The 20118-nt window shown below is 48.1% G+C and overlaps 2 protein-coding genes across 21 annotated transcripts in view; one reads left to right on the top strand and one right to left on the bottom strand.

Moving 5' to 3' along the window:
* Positions 1 to 5205, top strand: part of KMT2E (lysine methyltransferase 2E (inactive)) — a 95683-nt gene extending 90478 nt beyond the window's left edge. For 4 of the 5 annotated variants that reach the window (XM_070505413.1, XM_044769578.2, XM_070505433.1 and 1 more), the window contains 5 exons: positions 379 to 668; positions 1507 to 1595; positions 1694 to 1819; positions 1997 to 2094; positions 2949 to 5205. In XM_070505413.1, coding sequence (XP_070361514.1) covers positions 379 to 668; positions 1507 to 1595; positions 1694 to 1819; positions 1997 to 2094; positions 2949 to 4454 — 2109 coding nt within the window. In that variant the 3' untranslated portion in view covers positions 4455 to 5205. The remainder of the gene's footprint in view (positions 1 to 378; positions 669 to 1506; positions 1596 to 1693; positions 1820 to 1996; positions 2095 to 2948) is intronic. The other variant, XM_070505424.1, reaches the window with a different exon arrangement.
* A 2449-nt stretch (positions 5206 to 7654) lies between these two features.
* The window catches only part of SRPK2 (SRSF protein kinase 2), a 222277-nt gene continuing 209813 nt past the window's right edge, over positions 7655 to 20118 (bottom strand). For 11 of the 16 annotated variants that reach the window (XM_044769625.2, XM_044769642.2, XM_070505480.1 and 8 more), the window contains 3 exons: positions 19573 to 19665; positions 19109 to 19201; positions 7655 to 9270 (listed from right to left, as the gene is read on the bottom strand). In XM_044769625.2, the coding sequence (XP_044625560.2) occupies positions 9086 to 9270; positions 19109 to 19201; positions 19573 to 19665 (371 nt within the window). In that variant the 3' untranslated portion in view covers positions 7655 to 9085. The remainder of the gene's footprint in view (positions 9271 to 19108; positions 19202 to 19572; positions 19666 to 20118) is intronic. The other 5 variants (XM_070505523.1, XM_044769662.2, XM_070505517.1 and 2 more) reach the window with 2 other exon arrangements.

Here is a 20118-nt window from a genome sequence, read left to right as displayed (position 1 = left end):
GTAGTATAGTGGAAAGAGCACGGGCTTTCAAGTAAGACCTAGGTTCGAATCCCGGCTCCAACACTCACCAGCTGTGTGACCTTGAGTGAGTGAGTTACTCAATTTCCTCATCTGTAAAATGGGGATGATAATATAACCTATTTCATAATAGGGTTGTTGTGAGGATTAAGTAATGTATGTAAATCATCTAAATGCAATGCCTGGCATATAGTAGGCATTTGGTAATTGTTTATTATTATTATTTGTTCAGAATCAAATTATTTTATATAATTTTCCTAATGTAAACATAGTAATTCTCTTTAGAAAAAAAGAATAGATTGACTCTGCCTTATAAAACAAGAATAAAGGATTTGCTTTTCCTTATCTTTCTTGCTTAAGGTGTCTCTGTTAGAATACCGTAAAAGACAACGTGAAGCTAGGAAAAGTGGCTCTAAGGCAGAACACTTCCCATTGGTTAGCGTATCGCCTCACGCAAGCGGAAGCTTGAGCAGCAGCAATGGTGATGGGTGTGGCAGCAGGACCGAAAATGGGGAGCAGGTAGAGAGCTCAGCCAGCCTACCTCTACCAACACCAGCTGCTGCTTCTAACGCTACTTCGGAGGAACCCAGCAGTAACTGTCCCGTTAAGGAAGGTTCTGCCAGTGAGAAGAGTGAACCGGAAGTTCAATGGTAAGCCTGTTAAACCCCACCTGGTAACCTTAGAACTCCCCATAGGCCGCCTGACAGTTAGAGTCGTCTTCATCACTTTATCGCCCAGTCAGGAGCTTAGCTATGTACACAGCTGATTTTGAATGGAGCAACAGCTACAAAGATTTGAAGCATGCTATTCTGAAATAATGAACTGTCCCTCCTGTTTGTTGTTGTTCTCCCAAGGCTACGCCGATGGAGCTTTGTGGTCAGAATTTTGAAAGGTCCTCTTTGCTGACAGGGTTTTAAACCAGCTATATATTTGCTTGTGTTGTTAAAGGTCCCCGGTGCTTACTCGGTGATAATTTTCACACAAATATTTATCTCCAAAGAATCTCTATCATAGTCAGCATCCTGCAGTTTCTTTACAACCCATACCTTGAAAGAACAACCAAGTTTAGTGTTTCTTCAGTAGGAATAGAAGAAGCTGGATGTAGGATGGGTCTTGGCAAAGGGCAGGAGGCCATTCACTTTGCTCCTTGGTCCCCTTAACTCCCAAGAGCTTCCAGCTAGCCTTACAATCTGGACACAAGGTAATTTGTAGGGGTACGTTTGCTACTTTTGGTAACCTGAAGCGACATTCTGAATGGTCATACACTACCCTTCAATCCCCTCCTCCTTTTCACCAAGAAAATGCTTAAGACAGAGGAATGGAGTTCTTCAAATAGGTGAGGATAAAAATCTCAATTTTGAGAGCTGTTAGCAAAACAAACAAAAAGCAAAAGCCTTGGTATAAGAGAACATGTTGACCATCAAGGGACAAAGAATAATCGAGGTGGCAGTAGTGTCTTTGAATTGATGATATGATTTTATTTTAAAGGACTGCCTCAACTTCCGTGGAGCAAGTGAGAGAGAGGAGTTACCAGAGAGCTCTACTTCTCAGTGACCACCGCAAAGACAAAGACGGTGGTAAGTGAACTCGTCCCTTTGCCGCAAAGTGGAGTCAGCTAACCTCCTTCTCTGCAGCTCTAATGTTCTCTCTGGGTCTGCTTCTGCTTCATCTCTAGGGGGAGAGTCACCCTGTGTCCCATGTTCACCGAGTCATGTTCCGTCTTCACCTTCATCTCATTCAAATCACATTCCCCAGTTGCAACCCAAGGGCCCAGTCCCTTCTTTCGGTGAACTCACGGAAGGTCAGTAAGCAGATGACCTCTCATGGTTATTGTTTTCAGTGTCTTTTTAAATCCGAAAGGAGAGAGCCTTGATAAAAAGTCGGTTTGAACAGTAAAATGTACTTTGCTTGGTGTTAGTAAAAAAGGCAATATTTATCATGTAATTTCACTTTTAGTAAAGTTTCTTCTGCTTTACAGATCCTGATTCTGAAAATCCAGAACCCACGACTACAAATGAATGTCCATCCCCAGAGATTTCTCAGAATACTTGTAAAAGCCCTTCAAAAATGAGCAAGGTAATAATATTGACCTTTGAACGTGGCCATTCAGAAAAGTGGATGGTAATATGCACATGGAGATTTTTCTGCTGTACCAAGTATCAATCTGTGATTTCTGGACACTTTTCCTGTCAGACTTGGAGCAAACATTCTAAAGTGCCAAACACACTTTCTCCAAGAGTTCCACCCCTATTCTTTTGGTGTCTAGGAAATACACGGTCTTTTTCATGAAACATTTGACCACACAATTAATTCTCTAAAAGCAAAGGTCAGGTGACATTCATTTGAAAGAAGTGCTTTCTCCATTTTGGGTCATGAAGATGTGATCATCTCATGTGGCTGTATGTTTGGACACTAAAGATGAGAAGCCTGAGACTGAATCACATAGATTTAAGTAGCCTTGTACTTAGATTATTTTTATTTGAACAATGTAAAAGGTGTTACAAAGCAAAATGGTTTGGGGGAGCAAGTTTATTTACCCAAACCAATTTATGATTAGGTTGGGTGTAGAAATTTCAGTTATGGAATTCAAACTTGCTGTTTAAGATATTAGAGTTCTTTTAGAGTAAGGCTCCAAAACAGGGGGAAAAAGGGAGATTAAATTTATAGACGATTATTTCCTTGACTTGTCTTCAATAAAAATTAATTCAGAGAATTCAGTTTTTACCAGAACTTGCTGAACTACTGGAAAACTGGCTTTTGAATATCCCAAGCCTCTGTAATTGACTTCTCAAACCTATCTTATTCCCAACTCCTTTTTAAAATTAATATGTAAATAACATTAAATACAAGTAATAACTAACTTCAGTGTACATAAATGTTTAAGTTTATATAAATACATAAAGTTGATATGATCTGTTTTCTTTTCGTAGCCTGGTTCGCCAGGACCTGTCATTCCTGTTCAACCACATGGGAAAATACTCACAAAACCAGATTCCCATTGGGAGGCAACAGGTATTGTGTCAGAAGCTGAGAATGGTGTTCACCTGAAAACAGAACTCCCACAGAAACAGCTATTAAATAACAGCCAGGCACTTTCCAAGAATCACCCCCCTCAGCCGCTCACGCGCAGTTCGTCTGAGCAACTTTCCCAAAAGCTGCCTTCTGTGCCGGGGAAGCTGCCCTGCCCTCCATCACCTCACACAGAAAACCCGCCCAAGTCATCGACGCCGCACACCCCCGTCCAGCATGGCTATCTCTCACCAAAGCCCCCGGCACAGCCCTTAGGCTCGCCCTACAGGCCGCACCATTCACAGTCACCTCAAGTCGGAGCCCCTCAGCGAGAGCCACAGAGAAATTTTTATTCAGCGGCACAGAACCTTCAAACCAGTACTCAGCAGGCAACATCTGGAGCATTATTTCCACAGGCACCCTCAGGACAATCTGCAGCAACATTCAGTCAGTTTACCCAACAGAGTCTGAACAGCTCGGCCCCACCCCCGCCTCCGCCGCCACCTCCGTCGTCGTCATATTACCAAAACCAGCAGCCCTCTGCAAACTTTCAGAGTTACAATCAGCTCAAAGGGAGTCTTGCCCAGCACACTGTGTTTACATCAGGACCAAATCAAGCACTTCCTGGCACCAGCAGCCAGCAGCCAGTTCCAGGCCACCACGTGACTCCCGGCCACTTTCTGCCTTCTCAGAGTCCTACTATTCACCATCCTGCTGCCGCCGCGGTCCCACCCCCACCCCCGCCACCGCCCGCGCCAGGGCCCCACCTCGTCCCGCAGCCCAGTTCCCATCAGCAACACTCTGGAGCACACGTAGTGGGGCCTGTCCATGCCGTCACCCCTGGGTCGCACATGCATTCGCAAACTGCTGGACACCACTTGCCACCACCCCCTCCACCTCCTGGTCCTGCCCCTCACCACCATCCACCGCCCCATCCTTCCACAGGACTCCAGGGTCTACAAGCACAACACCAGCATGTTGTAAACCCAGCCCCGCCGCCGCCGCCGCCGCCACCTCCTTCCACTGTTCTGGCTTCCGGGCATCACGCCACATCAGCTCAAGCCTTACACCACCCACCTCATCAAGGACCTCCACTTTTCCCTTCGAGTGCTCATCCAGCTGTACCACCATATCCCTCACAAGCTACACATCACACCACTTTGGGACCGGGACCCCAACACCAGCCTTCTGGAACAGGGCCACATTGTCCATTACCAGTCGCAGGTCCTCATCTCCAGCCCCAAGGACCAAACAGTATTCCAACACCTACTGCTTCAGGGTTCTGTCCTCATCCTGGCTCTGTGGCCCTGCCACATGGGGTCCAAGGACCTCAGCAGGCATCTCCAGTGCCTGGACAGATTCCAATTCACAGAGCACAGGTGCCACCAACATTTCAGAACAATTACCATGGTTCAGGGTGGCATTAAAATGGACTCCAAAAACATTTTTTAAAATGTTCTGTAAGATAACTGTATATTTCGTATGTACCTGTTAAGGTACTTTTTAAAGCTTGTACATGAAACTTTGTATAAAAAAAAAACACCAGTGCTCTTTCATTGTATTTTTCCCATTTTTGCTTTTTAAAATTCCTTTAAAAATGTGCTGTTAAGCCAGTATTAGATATCTTTATTTTGTAAGTGAACATTCCAGCTGTTCTTCTGGCAGTAGATTTGATGCTACATGACCTTTACATTTTATTGTTGCAGTTAAATTCATTTAGTGAACGTTTCTATATTATTTTATACGTATGCATTAAGTACACAGCTAAGTAATGGCACGATGAGGAGTCTCCTTTTTTTTCTCTCAGCAGTCCTGTGAGTGCATCTTAGGTATAAAACAATGCAATACAGATTTTTATAGTTTGGTGTGGACATGGCTCATTTTGTTTTATCGGTTATTGGCAACCAAAATGTAATTTAATGTATAGATGATTTTTAATGTCTCCTGACAAACTGTAAATACTGCATTTCTTTTGCGTATATAATTGCTTACAGCTTTTCTCATTTGATATATAGCATTGTACATATGACAAGTCTGCAAAACTGTGTGATCTTTGTGAAAGTAGTACAGTATATGGCCTTTAATTTCTTTTTTATTTTAAATATACTGTCACATTGAAGCACTGGTTGGGCATTTTAATTCATGTTAATAAATCACAATTATGTCAGTTTTACCAAATTGTCCTGTACAACCTTCTGACACAGGGGTCTTTTTACAAAAGTTGCATTTTTCAATACAGTTTGTAAGGAGCCTTCCCTTTGCTTTAGCAACTCCCACCTCCGCTGGACCGCGGCAAGCATCAGGAGCCGTGAGTTGTTCCTGTAATGTTCCTGCTTGTCACTTTTGCAGGAACGCGAGCCCTAGGAAGCTGCGGTGCTCTGTGGTGCCCGCGCCCACGCAAGCACTGTGAACGGCAGGGGCGCGCCGTGCGTCCCCACAGTCGTGTGGGGACGGGGAGCAGCTCAGCCACAACAGGGAGGCCCAACTAACTGTTACAGTTTAGAACATGACTGAAATGTCCTAGTGACTAATCAAACTATCTGAAAACCTGACCATTTACTGTCCAGCTACAGTATTAGAAAGAAAGTAGTAGGAAGTTTTTACAATTCGTTTTGGTGTGTAAAACTAAAGGAAAAAGGCATTATTCTTAGATCTCTCAAGTGACATGATGGCCTCTTAGGTGAGCAATTTATTGCTGAAATAGAAAACGCTAATTATTTTGAAAAAATTTTCTTATTGTCTTAGGAGGATTAATTAGTACAACCGATAGTAATGACACTATTTGTCAACGCATTTTTCATCATCCAATTACATCACATAATTTGGCACAGTATGCAAATTCTGTGCATTAGGAGAAAAAAGTAGACTAAAATTAACTGAATAAGATTTGGCAATAATCTAAGTCATGTTTTACACTTTTTTTAAAGTTCAGTTCCTTTTGAAAGTTAGCTAATGATGGTACAGTAACAGCTGCATTTAGGGCTTGGTCCTAATCGAATCAGCTTCAAGTGTGAAAAGAACTCAGATCAACTTTGCCACCCTTGCCTTTAGGCAGACAAAGTTCTGCTTATGGTATTCACTAAGGAAGCACCTGTCCTTTCATCATCCATCCATCCCCTGACGGTCTCAAATACCGAACAGAGTTAACCAGATAGTGAAAGAGTCAGTATTCACTCCTCTGTAACAGGACTGTCCTTCAGGGCTGCCCCGGGCCTGGTGGTTAAGGTCGGCACCTTCCGCTCCGGCGGCCCGGGCCTGGTTCCGGGCACGGGCCTACACCACTCGCTGTCCGCGGCCACGCCGTCACGGCAGCTCACAGGCAAAACCGAGATCGGCAACTTACATGAGCTCAGCCAAAACAAAGGGCCTGTCCGCCTCAGGATTTTTAATCCCTCCTAGCTTTAAACTTGTCTTCTTCACAAGTACCATATATTCACGGGCTGTTCTGTAAACTGCAGAATCTTAGAATTCTTTGATGCCACACAATCTCCAATACCGTCCTCTACCAAAATTTCATTGAAGTTATAAAGAATTAAATAGAGAAAAAAGTGGAATTTAAGCAATAATTTGAATTGTAGATACAAACGGAAGTTCTCCACCCAAGTAGAAACAGTAGTTTACTCTGTTGACTAGTTATGTACGATCCAGGTAGCAGAAGAAGCAAGTAAATCAGTTTTCACCTAAAAAGTCTGTGCTTTTTTGAAGCTCCTAAACCCACTTTTTCTGCCTTTGCGCAGTTCTAATTTCTCGCCAGCCAGTTTCTGGATCTGCGAAAATCCCGTGTGGGATCCGCTGCGGGGCATCTTCCAGGACGACTTCACACGGAGGGGAGAAAGGCCGAGACGGGACGTGCAGCTCAGGTCACCGAGCTGCCTCCAGGGTTGCACGGCCAGCAGTTCTCACTGAGCTCACGCGCATTCCTCACCGTCAGGCCACCAAGGATCCGCTAAAGCCACACTGTCCCTAAGAGAACCGCACAGTCCTTCACAACAACTGTCTTCACACTGGGAACCAGGGAGGCCATTTATCACAAGGGACAGCACCTTAAAAAATTCCTTAATTATCTAGTTTATTTTGTAGCCTGAGCCAATGCCCCGTGGCTCTTGTAAGAATGGTTCGTTCCTCTGGAAATCGTGAGCACCACTGGTCTGCAGCCACCATCCGTCACAGAACCTATATGGTACCCTACAGTCCCATGGGAAAAACAGCACGTACAGGTCACCGATGGGGGCATGCTGCCCCGCACGGCAGCACGTGAGGTAAGGCCAACTCCCAGGAGGACTGTGTGTCCTGTTCCCCCCCAGTGAATACCGTTAAAAAAGCAAAAGGAAACCTGCAATGCTCAAACAAAATATAGTTAGGATGTTTCTGACGAAACATGAATGAAAAAGGATCACTGAAATTCTAGCTAACAGATCTACACTACAGATCTCCTCTGAATCCATATTCTCCCCTTAGAGAACGAGGAAGGACCTCCCTGGAACAAGCCTTCACGCATGTCCTACAGCTACCTTTCCTGCAACGGGGACGCTGATATTTCCTTTCCTTTGGGTTACACTACACTGAAAGGACAGCAAATGTTTGTTGATTCTATCGCTTCAAACATAGGCCAATGACTGAGGCAATGTCTGGAAAAAAAACCAAAACACTTTAATTTTTAAGACAACTGCAAGCACCTCAAACAATGGATTATTGTTACAACACTTGTTATCTTTTCACAATCTAGTTATTGCAAAGGCATATGGATAAATGTTAATGGACAAAGTCAAGAAAAACGAGGCACCTTAATGAATGGGAAGTTTAAAAAAAACCTGACATTCAGTCCACTGACTTCTAAAAGAGGCGTTTATACCTCTATACATTACATTCTAAAATTGTATTGCCTACTATGGTTTGTGTCCTGAATTCTACAATTTTAAGGAAATGCATAAACAAAATTGTGTGCAACCTGCAAAGGGAAAATCACTTTCTCAACGTCAATGCATGGAAGGACAACGAAACGGCTAGAATTTGTTGTGGCCGCGCGCGAACCTGCCTCTGACTGAATGCGCCCGCCGCTGCGCCAGGAGGGGCGCGTGCTGCCCGCTGCGCTGCAGACTGCGTGTGCCAGACCTGGGTTTACACAGACACGAGCAAGCTTTTCCGAAAATAGATATATATTTTTTCATTCCACACAGTGAACGTGTCCCTCTTGTCCAATTTAATCTGTGTAGAGTTGAGCTTACAGCACTTGAAGGTGGGCTTCACAATTTCAAAGGGAAATTGCTCTTTTTCCTTAAAAGTACTTTTAAAAATATGCAAAAATATGAATGGGAGTGCTAAACTGTAACACGTATTTTCGAATGAGAAGTGTGTCGTTTCTTTCTCTAAAGTGCCATATAGGGAATGACATAACCCAGAGCCACTTGCTTTGAAATCCCATGGGAAAGGGCTGTTATGGAATGAAAAGTTCGCACGACTCCTTGGAGAGTACAAGTCCGCTACATGCAACTTAGGCTACAAAGCACTCCAGGCCGGGCAGCTTTTCTGAGATCGGAGTCCCCATCCCATATTTAATGGAATTAACATTTACAGGGTGCATTTACATACACTATAATACAGGAATGATGTCCCTTTGCCAGAAGATAAAATTGTACATTTCCTCGCTATTCCTTGGTTCCAACTTGATAATTTCTTAAGATTGCAAATTATATAGTACTCAGCTAAAATATTTCTTCATAAATAGTTACAAAACCTGCCAAAACACAAGGGGGAAAGTATTTTTTGTTCAAAAAAATTGACATTTGAATGTCACACAACACAAGAAACAATGTTAGAGACGTTATTGTTTCCAGAAGAAAGTGGGTCAGTAAACTACTAAGCTGAAGACGACAGACTACCCTCCCCAGGATCACAGTGCACAAAAAGCAAAACGTCAGACAACAGTACCTCGAAGCAAAATAAAGGTCTGAGGATGAAGCCAGCTCACTGGTAATCCTGTTAAAGAATGAGAGGCCCGGTTCAGGGCCAACGTACTGGGAACATTTGCTAGCTCAGACCGCCGCGTCTGCAGAAGCCGCTAAGAATTCAACCACGGGTGCCGAAGGCATTCGCAGGCCGACGCTCGCTTCTCGGGAACCATTTCTAACATCGGGATCAGGAAATCTGTAAACTGGGCCGCATCTTCGTGGGGCCAGCCGTACTTCTCCACGAGGACGTCGAACAGGCTCCAGGGCTTCAGCTTGGTGATGTGCCGCAGTTCTCCTGCAGGGAAAACAGCGGGTCAGGAAGGCGCCAAACCTGCATCTCCCGTTGTTGGTCCAGCCAGGTTCTTTTCAGGGGAGAGAGAACGACCTACCTGCTCGACGCTACGCGACACCAAAGCGCACCAGCGTCCCCCAAAGCCATGAGCATCTGGTGTGTATATGACCGCGTCCTAGTTCAAGTCAGCTTGGCAACGGTCAAGAGGGGTTCAGGTAAGGGGGGCAGTCCCTGTGCCTTGGCTCTGCGTCTCTGTGCGGCAGCACACCTGCAGGGTCCTGGCTCGCGGACTGTGGGTGGAGGCGCTCTTACGCCCACTCGGGGTCTTTTGCAGTCAACAAACTTGCTTAGAACAAGTTTTAAGACATACGCTATTTAAGCTCCTCGGACCACTGTTTCTGCATGTTACCGTGAAAAGAAGAGGGAGCCTTGTCCTCCAGGACAGCACATTTCAAGAGAACTTCCTTCATCTGTACTGACCAAGATGGTAGCTGCCAGGATACGTGGCTACTGAGCACCTGAAATGTGGCTAGTGTGACCACAGAACTGAAGCGTTCATTTTACTCTGTTTCAACTTAAATAGCCATAAGTAGCTAGTGGCTACTATAGTGGACAGCAAAGCTCTAGAGGCCAACCCGAATCAAATACCATCCATGTCTACACAGTTGTAAGATCTAAGATACCAGGATCAATTCATAAACCTTGAAGTGACACTTTTCAAAAGTGTAAAGTGTGGGTTACAAGCAGCCCTGACTGACAGAACAGAATGACCAAGAAGCTAGTGAACGGTCTGTGAGCTGCAACAGCCTTTCTCATAAAAGGAAAAAAAGTGATTTTCAAGTCAGACTGTCCAAAGGTCAGGGGAACTTTCAATAGGAGTAACTTGATTCGCCTGTTGGAAGCCCTCACGGGACAGCCCAGCCCCGCCCACACAGGCCTCCCTGGGTGCCCCTCAGGGTCTGCCCAGCAGCTCCACAGATAGGGCGGCGCTGCCCTGCGCCCCCACCCTCCGGGCGCAGAGCGAACCCGAGGCCTCCAGACCCCGACGGGCGCCGGTGCGGGCCCCGTTCTCTCCCCTTCCAGCGGCCGCGACCTAACCAACAAGGCGATCCTTCCTCGACACGCGTTAACAGGGACGCAGCGCCATGCTGACGAAGATCTTCCCACGAGGCCTGGTCTGTCTCACCCATTCGTTCAACTCAGTTACAAACACGCCCTCTTTCTTCAATCATAAAGAAAATAAGAGAACATTACAGAAAACTACAAAAACAAAAGGAGAAACAACCTGCAATCCTACCCCACAGTGACTTTTCCTTTTGGCCTGCGCTCTTTCCATGTGCGCTTTTATGAACTCGCATGTCCGCGGAGTTGGAATCACGATGTGCACAGAATTCCAAATCTCTTGTTAAAGGGGCTGCTGTATAAAAGCAGCTCTGGCTCCATGTGAGGACTGGGGAGAGTGACGCACGGCTTCCAGACTGCGGGTCAGGTCTGCCAGTGCGGGAGGGGCACCTGCCATCTCGGAGGAGCGTCTTCCCTGCAGTGGAAGGGCAGCCCCATGAGCACGAAGGCTGGGCAATCACTGGACGCCCACCCCTTTAAGCCGGACGTTTCAGGTCTCGGGACCCAGCCTCAGGAGATAAACCCGGGCCGCCCCCGACCCCAAAATGTGCTCACGGCAAAATTACAAATGCTCAGTAACAGGAGAATGACGGTTAAAAAACGGCCACCACAGCACAGCCACTGGATGCGTGTTACTTAACAACAAGGGGGAAACGATACGGTACAGTGTCGCTAGTGAAAGAAGAGAAGACTGCGTTCTACACAGGGTCACAAGAGGGGTTTTCAAAGCACCCAGAAGATGGACAGCAGGTGCCCCAAAGAGCAGCTCTGGCACAGGTTGTCCCCTCTCTCTCTGCCTTTTCTAGAATGCAGTCTACTGATTTTATATAGTGACGGCTGACCTCACCACAGAAAGGTGAAAGCAACTCAGAAAGCGCCCACCTCACAGGCTAAGGCAAGTCCCGGGGGCGGGGGCAGGGGGGGGCCTGAGCTTGCCTGCTCTGACACAGAGCGCACACTCCCTGGGTCTGTGAACGAAGCCACTGCTCCTGACACCAAGAAATCCATTTCTGAGGGCACCAGTTTTTAAACTAACTAAAATGAATCAACAGGCATCAAATTTAGACTCATGAAAAAGAGAAAAGCTTTATCATGATAGATGCCTTAAAATCTGCATAATATAGTGATGAAAACGATACAGTGCTGGAAGGCTATGAAAAACTAGTTATTCATACCTAACTAGCAGCGCTACACATCGACAGAAACATTGCTAAAGAACAGCCTAAAATATCTACCAAACTTTGACCAGGTCATCTCACACAAAAACTGTGTGCAAAGATGCTCTCTGTAGTAGGAAAATATGCAACCCATAAAATAATCCTAAGTACCAAGAGGACGGAATACGTAATAATATTGCAATATAGCAGAGTACCGAATTGCCTCTAAAAAGAACCAATATGTGCATTATGTAGACAGGTGGAAAACCTTTGTAACGCCAGGAAGAAACAGGAAATCAACTCGCCTAGGCCCTATGATTATATGTACAAATCCTTATGTTTGATTCAAGGATGAGGAAAGACGCTGTCTTAGGAAGCCCAAGATCACTTACAAACCAACCCTCAGCTCCCCAACTGGCGCAGCGACTGCGAGGAGACACCAAGAACAGGGTCACGGGAGCGAGCGCCTCCCGGCCGCGCGCCAGCTCCAGCCCGCGGCTGTCACACAAGGGACAGAGCTGCCTCCACCACCGCTGCTTACAGGAAAACACAAAAGGGGAAGGGCAGAAAACACTGAAAAACAACTTTTTACTATTTGTTCCTGTTGTAAAAGTAGCTCCCTGACAAGGTAAAGAGTTTTCACCATGACTGTTGTTTCTCTTAGGAAAACTTTCCAGGATACGTTTCGCTGAAACCAATTTGGCAAATAACCAGACACTTAATTGTGGCATCTTTACTGTTCAAGCCGTTCCCACCCTCTCCTTCTCAAAGAAGTCTGAGGATCGCTTCACCTCTCCTCAGGGCCAGCTCTCACACACGTGCATGCGAACCAGGGGCCAGCCCGGCCGAGGGACACCCCGCATCACTGCTGCCCTCGGCAGCCCACGGGGCTTCCTCCTCTCTGGGGACAGAACCACCTGGACAAAGCCAGGGACCACTGGCAGGAAACAGGCCCTGGGGGAGGGCTCCTCCTCTGGGATCACCAGGCTGTTTGCCCGTCCCAGATTACCAGAGAACTTTCTAAGGAAAAAGGTAAGTACTTCCATTATACTTCTCTGGACTATTATTTTAAGTGATTTGTGAGGCAAAATACATTATTTTGTCCATGAAATTATAATATTCCACAATTAAACATAACAAGCATAGAAGGTTTTACACCACACATGGGAGTCTATGGGGGCAAGTTCTGGTACGGTATTCTAAGGGATACTGTATCCAGAAAAGGAACCACAACATAAAAGAGATTAGGACCAATTTCAATAGCACACACCTAAGAAAGGAAAGCTATCAATCGATACTGGTAGAAAACAAGACAGAAAACACAAGAAATTTGAACATATTCCTACGAAGTATACGTCGGTATATATTTGAGTTCAAAATCTGGATAAACCCAACCTCCCACACATAAAAAAATTAACTAAAAATGGGCCATACGCCTAAGTGTAAGAGCTTTTAAACTATAAATTCTAAGAAGAAAACAGAATAAGTCTTCATGACTTTGAGGTAGGCACTGGTTTCTTAGATGTGACATCGAAGTAATTAATAAAAGTAGAAAATGAGACTTCCTCAAAATTAAAAACTTCACTACTTCAACCATCACACACGTGCGTTCAAGAGACATGAGAACCTACATCCACACAACAACTTGTGCACGAATGTTCACAGCAGCGCGGTCCACAAGAGCCACGAAGTGGAATCCACCCACCTGTCCATCGACTGATGGACGGAGGAACCAAATGTGCTCCATCCGCGCAGAAAAAGAAGCGAACACGGACTCGCTGCCACACAGAGGAACCGGGGACACATCGCAGTAAGTCAAAGGAGCCATCACCAAAGTCGCCATCTTGTCTGATGCCATTTACACGAAACACCCGGAAGAGGCAAATCCACGGGGACAGAAAGCAGATGCGTGGCTGTCAGGGGCTGAGGGTGAGGATGGTGGAGAGAGGGGGCTAGTGGCCACGCGGTTTCTGTCTGAGATAATAGAAATGCTCTAAAATCCCACAGTGGTGACGGCTGCATAACTGAATATACTAAACACGACGGAACTGCATCCTTCAAAACGGTGAACTGTATGGCATGCAGATTGTATCTCGGTAAAGCTGTTTAGAGCAAACTGGTACAGAGCATCCAACAAATAACTTTAAAAGAATTCCAATGTTGTGTTAATGCACGTGGAGAAAGAAACACTTCACTAATTAGTAGCTCATAATAAACGAGAGGAATAAATGGGATGAACTATAATAGAATTTACTTGAACCTGTTACAGCAATAATTCCATTGCTTTGTTTGCATCCTATGCTCAAATCCAAAATTAAACGATTGAGAGAGTAATTCAAACCTACGATCAACCACGTGTGGCCCGTGGCTTACTTCCAGCATCTCCGCTGTCTTGTGGGCACCTCGCCCGCCCCCGGGCGCAGCATCGCCCTCTCGGCCCATATCCCCAGGCTCTGGCGGGAGGCAGGGACCTCAGCGAGGGGCCGGGGCGTCACAGGGCAGACGAGGACGGTCCCAGGCAAGGAGGACATACTGCCACCCGCCCGCAGCTCACAAAGGCTTCCGTCCAAAACCAAGGCTGGGCCCAGGTCAGCGTTTCCAAATGTAAGAACTCGGTATCACCGAAGCCCCGGCACCAGGCCCCTGCCTAGGCCGGGTCCCGTGGTGAGGACCGGGCCAGCCCGCCCGCCCAGCTCTGCTTCTCCTGCTCGGACTCGGAAGCGATGCTCATGGTCAAACCGGGGTTAAAGCGGCTCCTGGTTCGAAGCTGCAAGACTGCCAGCACCAGGCCACTTTCTAGTTATTTCCGGAGTCAAGACGTCACCGAGAAGACCCTGCGCCGACCTCCCCGCCCACAGTGCCGCCGGGCACCTCATCAGAGGCCCAGGCCCCGTTCCCAGCCAGGGGACCCTGGCTCCTGGCGCCACGGGCGCCCACGTGCATCCGCCCGCATCCCCCCGCGCAGGTGGGGACCGCCTGGACCACACGCTTCCGAACCGGAGCCAGGCCGACCGCGGAGGGCAGCGGCCAGCAAACGGCTCTGCTCTGCACCGAATAAGGGAACCTGCTGATTTTCAGTGATTCTGGAGGTAAGTGAAAATCGTTCTAACAAGTTTCCTCTCAAACGCTGAAAACTGAGAATAGGAAACAGACTCTTGTGTACCAGCCCAGCTCCCGCTGTCCCGCCGCCGGGCCCGGGAACGTGAATTCATGCTGCAGACACAGCCCTTTGGCTGCCTGGAAGTTTCTCGCGTGCTTTAGAATTCTGCATTGTAAATTTCAGAAGGTCTTTGGTCTGACAAACAAAAGCACTCACACATATCCCAACACACTGACTTTAAAAAGCCCTCAGTTTTTAGAAAAGCAAGCTGTCTCCTCGGACACTTCCATTCTCCACACAGCCGTTGGCACTGAAACCACGGCTACCGCCGGCCGAGAGAGCGTGTGTCCAGCTGCGCACAAGGGGTGCTCCAGGCTGCACTGCTTCCCACCATCACCTGAGAGCTGGCACCCTTCCGAGGACTGCCCCCTCCGTGGGGACATGTCTAGGCAGTTTGGGCCGCTGTCACAAAACACAGCCCCCTTGGCGGCTTATAAACAACACGTTTACTTCTCCAGTTCTGGAGGCTGGAAGGCCGAGGAGCTCGGGGAGCAGACTCCTCCAGGGGTCCTCACGGGGCAGAAGGGGCTGGGAGCGCTCTGGGGCCCCTTTTCTGAGAGCCAACATCCCATTCAGGAGGGCCCACCTCCCAACGCCAGCACCTTTAGGGTTTAGGATTTCAACGTACAAATTTCGGGGGGGGGGGAACAAAACATTTAGATCTCAGCAGGACAGGACAGGGACAAAACCCACAGAGGTGTTTATTTCTAGTGGGCCGCATCCTGACACACTGACCAACATGGTCGTCGTCCTTAATGCTCTTTGGTGGCTAATGTCCACATTCAAGGGGATAACTAACAAATCAAACCTCAATAAGGCGAGAACAGAAATTACATGCCCTGCCCAAAAAATCCAGCTCAATTTTAAAATCCCTGGCACACAAAGGATTCAAACTAGGACCAATCATTTTACGCCGAATTGTAAGGAAGAAGATATCGCTGAGGTGCGGGCAACAATTAACTTTAACACGCAGGCCCCACCTCCTTCCCGGGCCTTGGGTCGGGGTAAATTTGCTTCCCACCCAAGAGGACAAAGAACAGGAAAGCCTCCTGTCCGCTACCTCCCGATCTCAACTACTTTCCAATGAGACGGGAGCAAACTATCAGCAGTTTCCATTTTACAGTTCTGCCACAATGTATTTTAGATAAAAAGTTAAATGGTGGGGCCAGCCCTGTGGCCTAGTGGATAAGTTCATTGCGCTTCGCTTTGGCAGCCCAGGTTCGCAGGTTCGGATGCTGGTGTAAACCTCTATCACTGTCAGCCATACTGTGGTGGTGACCCACATACAAAATAGAGGAAGACTGGCACACACGTTAGCTCAGGGTCAATCTTCCTCAGCAAAAATTTAAATTAAATTAAATTAAATGGATACATTTAAGACCCCATTATTTCTAAAATGTATATTCACACATATTACGTAGGGAGGCATGCCAAAACACATCTTTTATGCAACAAATCATTCCCCTCATGCTAAGGGACATGGAGAAATCTATTTTCATCATCATATCATTCCCGGGACTTCAGTAAAAACCCAAAATCCCTTCCAACCCCCACAGTTACTATATACAAACATAAGCAGGAAGGAACTGTGGTCCCAATTCCTAGGCATCTTAGGGGACTTCTTGACTCATCATAAATTCTCCCCTACATCCAAAGGAAGGGAAGGGGAGACGCTGCCAAAGTAACACCACGTCAGATGTCTCTGGTCTATCTCTGCCAAGGATGCCCAACACAGTTCAACTCAGAAGGCCAGCCCCCTTCAAACAAGCTCCTCGGAAGAACCACGCACACAAGGCCCAATCAGCGTGCAAGATGACGACGCGACGGGAGGACAGCAAGGCCCTGCGCAGCACCTTCTATTGCCACCTGGGCATGGGCCGTCCCGGGAGCAAGGGTGCTGACGGGAAGACCAATGTGAGGGCCGCAGGACAGGGAGCTCTGAGCTGGAACCAGCCAGCAGCCGACACCAGCTCAGCACGCATCCCTCTGAAGAGCCCCACCAGACAGGCGAGGAGAGGGCTCAGGCATTCAGGGGGGCTGGCCCTGGTGGCCTGCAGCTCAGGCCAGAGGCAAAGCCTAACAGGCAGGAGAGAGCCTCGAGTGACTGCCCCCACGAGCAAACTGAGCTGCAGGCTGCCTGGAAAGGCACCCTCAAAGAACTCGCCTGACTTCACTTTCTCACCATTCAAGGCCCCTCCTCTGATCTCGCCTTCCTCTTCGGCCCTGCTGTGCACAGTATGTGGTTCCCAACCCACAGAGAGTGGACAGGGAGAAACGCAGAGCCCCATTACTCCAGGAGGCTCCTTACTGCAGAGGAAAGGGAAGCAGGAGCACAATTCAAGGAAAGTCCCTGTGTGCCATCAATGGCCGCTGGTCCCCACCATGCCCTATGCCCGCGGTGGGAAATGAGGTTTCCACAGCCTGGGGCCGGAACCCGCTCCTCAGCCTACAGCAGGCTCTCTACTTGCCTAGAGGAGCAGGTGCCTGGCCGGGTGCTCTCTCGGGTCTTCCCGTCCCCTCTGGAGCACTGGCAAGTCAACGGTGTTCTCTGTTCCCATGACAGACTAGGCTGGGAGCTCTTGGCCACCCTCCCCACTGAGCCCCGTGTGACGATGTGAGGCCACCGCCGGGTGTTCGCTGCCTGTCGTCCAGCAGCCGCGTCCTTCTGGGGCCAGGCCAGTTCTCACAGGCTCCGAAAACACTCCGAAACGTGGAAGAAGGGATCTGCCTGCATTAAAATAAACCCAATTCCCCAAGCCACACTGAACCCCAACCTATAATAATCCATAACTCTTCCTTGCTTCAAGTGTTTTCAAATAACATTTTCTGGAAGTCTCCGAGGGAAACTCAGTCCCCTCTCTCAGTGATACCACTGTCTGGTGGTTCATAACGTTTATGGTGTTTTCCTGTTTGTCACTCTGCCCCGGCAATAACACCTAGCTCCTACTGCGCTATGTGCCACCCAGCACTCTCTCATACCTTCTCATGACAATGAGGCACCCTGAAGCGTCCCCGTGGACAGACGAGGAAACAAAGGTTCAGAGAGGACACGAAGCGCTCAGTCCTACACACGCTCAAACCCCAGCTCTGTCACTGAACACAGCTCAGTGGCAAAGCCACGTCACCGCCCTTAATGTATGTGAGCCTGTGCGAGAGTGTGTGTGTGGAGAGAGAACTCTGTACCTCGTTCAGGGGACCCAGACTTGAAGACCAGATTCTCAGAACCAAAATTAACCCAAGGTGTCTGAAGAACAGTTTTCCCTGACATTTTTTTTTTTTCCTATGAAAAGCCTTCAAAAGGTAGTAAGAACACAACCACGTCTAGTGACACATGTCACAGGCTGGCCCTGGGCGGTCCCAGAACAGCCGAGTCATGGCCATGTGCTCAGAGTGAGCGGAGCGGGAAACCACCATGTCAGCACGGCTCCTCCTCGACTTGCAGGCACCGACCAGGGAAACGCGATTTAAAGATAAAACAAGAACTGGCCAGCTTAACATCACTGAAGTGTATAGCAAAGGATCATCACTCTAAGGAATTCCTGATCTCATAGGAAAATAGAAACTAAAATTGGTTCTCCAAATTTGGCTAAAGCAAGGGACAGAGAGTATCCGGGACTCTGAGAAATTTCTAGAAACACCATGTCCTGCTCACACCAACTTTAAAAGCTCTTTATTAAAGAGTGCTGCAACCCCAAAATAATCTAAGCTGGGAAAACATGAATTAAGAGGGCCAACTATACTCACACAAAAGAATACGGCACTGGGGAGGGGTCTTTAAAAGCAAGCGCCCTGGCGCTCTGGAGCGCTTTTAAGAAGTGATCACTGGCTATGAGTACAACACAGGGCAAAGACACAGTTGCTGAGGGTCACGCCCAGGGAAGGTCAACAAGAGCTGCGGTACTAAACACATCACCCACAATACCCTGTGCGCTAACGCAGTGGGAGACCACGTGATTGATAAGCGCATGAGGCACGCAGACGTCACAGGCCCACACCCACTACATCCAGTCTCAGACAGATCGCGGGGGACGTGGACAGACGTGCATGGAGTCCGAGCTGCAGGCCGCCGGCGCTCTGCTGCAGAGACACTGCAGCTCCGTGAATAAAAGGAAAATACATAAGTCTAGCTGGTTTCTAAAACTCACTCAAACTCCTTTTTATAAATCCTTGAATATCCAGATTGGCGCTTGGAGCAGGAAAGGATTTTAGGAAGGCTGTTCTCTTAGAAAATTCTTATTCCACAGATATCAGACGGTTCAAGTTTACTTCTTGAGAGCTTTCTTCAGCAGAATTCCCCAGTTGTAAAAGTCCAGATCTTTCTCCACTGCCCACACGTGAATGTACAATTTCTCCTTTTGGGAGAAGATTATGCTGAAAATTAGTGTTGCATAAATACCGTTACCTTTTCTGGTGAAAAACTCCTTGGAATATTTCCCCAACATAGCGTATTTTCGAGGGACTTTCCCCAGCAGTTCAATGATCAATGCTATGTGATCTGCATTGGGAAACATTGCCAGCAAAACAGAAACACACGACAGTTTAATCAGTACACTGCATGCAGACACTGTCACCGCCCGCGCAGACAGAAACAGAGCGCGACCTAATGATCGAAAGCACAGGGTTGGCGCGGACGGCCGGATTCTGGGCCCCCAGTGCTGAGGGCACCCAGGAAGAGCTGGCGCACAGGCGACCGCGGCACAGGGCCAAATGCGGTCTTCCCGCTCAGCTTTTAAACCAGCACAGGGGTCCTGCTGGGCGCTTTCTGAATTTAGGAGCAATGCCCTTGTCACCACTAGTGCGACAATCGGCAGCTGCTCTTCCATTTCTGTCTGCATCGTGGCGCTTTTCAAAAAGGAGAGGTACTACCTCTGCGATTGAAGAATTCCCGCGAATATTTTCCAGACAGAGCAAAGTGCCTTGGGATACTGCCTAGCAGCTCTATGATGTGGGCTATGTGGTCTATGGAGGAGAGAACAAGGATCCGGGAATGGGAGGGGTGCGGGGAAGGGCGGGGTAAAAGAAGAGGGAAAAATTGAAATTAGTAAAAAATCAGAAATAGATCCAAATCAACAATGTCTGCAGCACATCCAGGAGAGCTTCTGGGCTGGCAGGCCTCAGGCACCGTCGGGGCGCGAGCAGTGACTGAGGTGGCAGCCCAGGGCAGCCCAGCATCGAAAGCAAATAAGCATGGAGATGGTGAGCCTACAGAGGGAACTCAAGCCAGAATTCCCGGGTTTTCAACTCAGCTCGCAAGCAGGACAGAGAAATGGGCAGCGCTCGGTGGACAAAGGACCACGGACGGGCCTTGGGGTCGGCACAGTTGTCCTCACCCGGCTGGCTGGGGGTGGGCGCAGGCCCAGGGGCTCTCCCAGTGCCACCCGAGCCGGGGGCTCTGCCCATTCCCTGTGCCTG

The sequence above is a fragment of the Equus asinus genome, chromosome 1 (assembly GCF_041296235.1).
Source record: "Equus asinus isolate D_3611 breed Donkey chromosome 1, EquAss-T2T_v2, whole genome shotgun sequence".
Taxonomy (NCBI): domain Eukaryota; kingdom Metazoa; phylum Chordata; class Mammalia; order Perissodactyla; family Equidae; genus Equus; species Equus asinus.
Note: the sequence above shows the minus strand (reverse complement) of the source record. Positions and strands in the feature narration are given on the sequence as shown.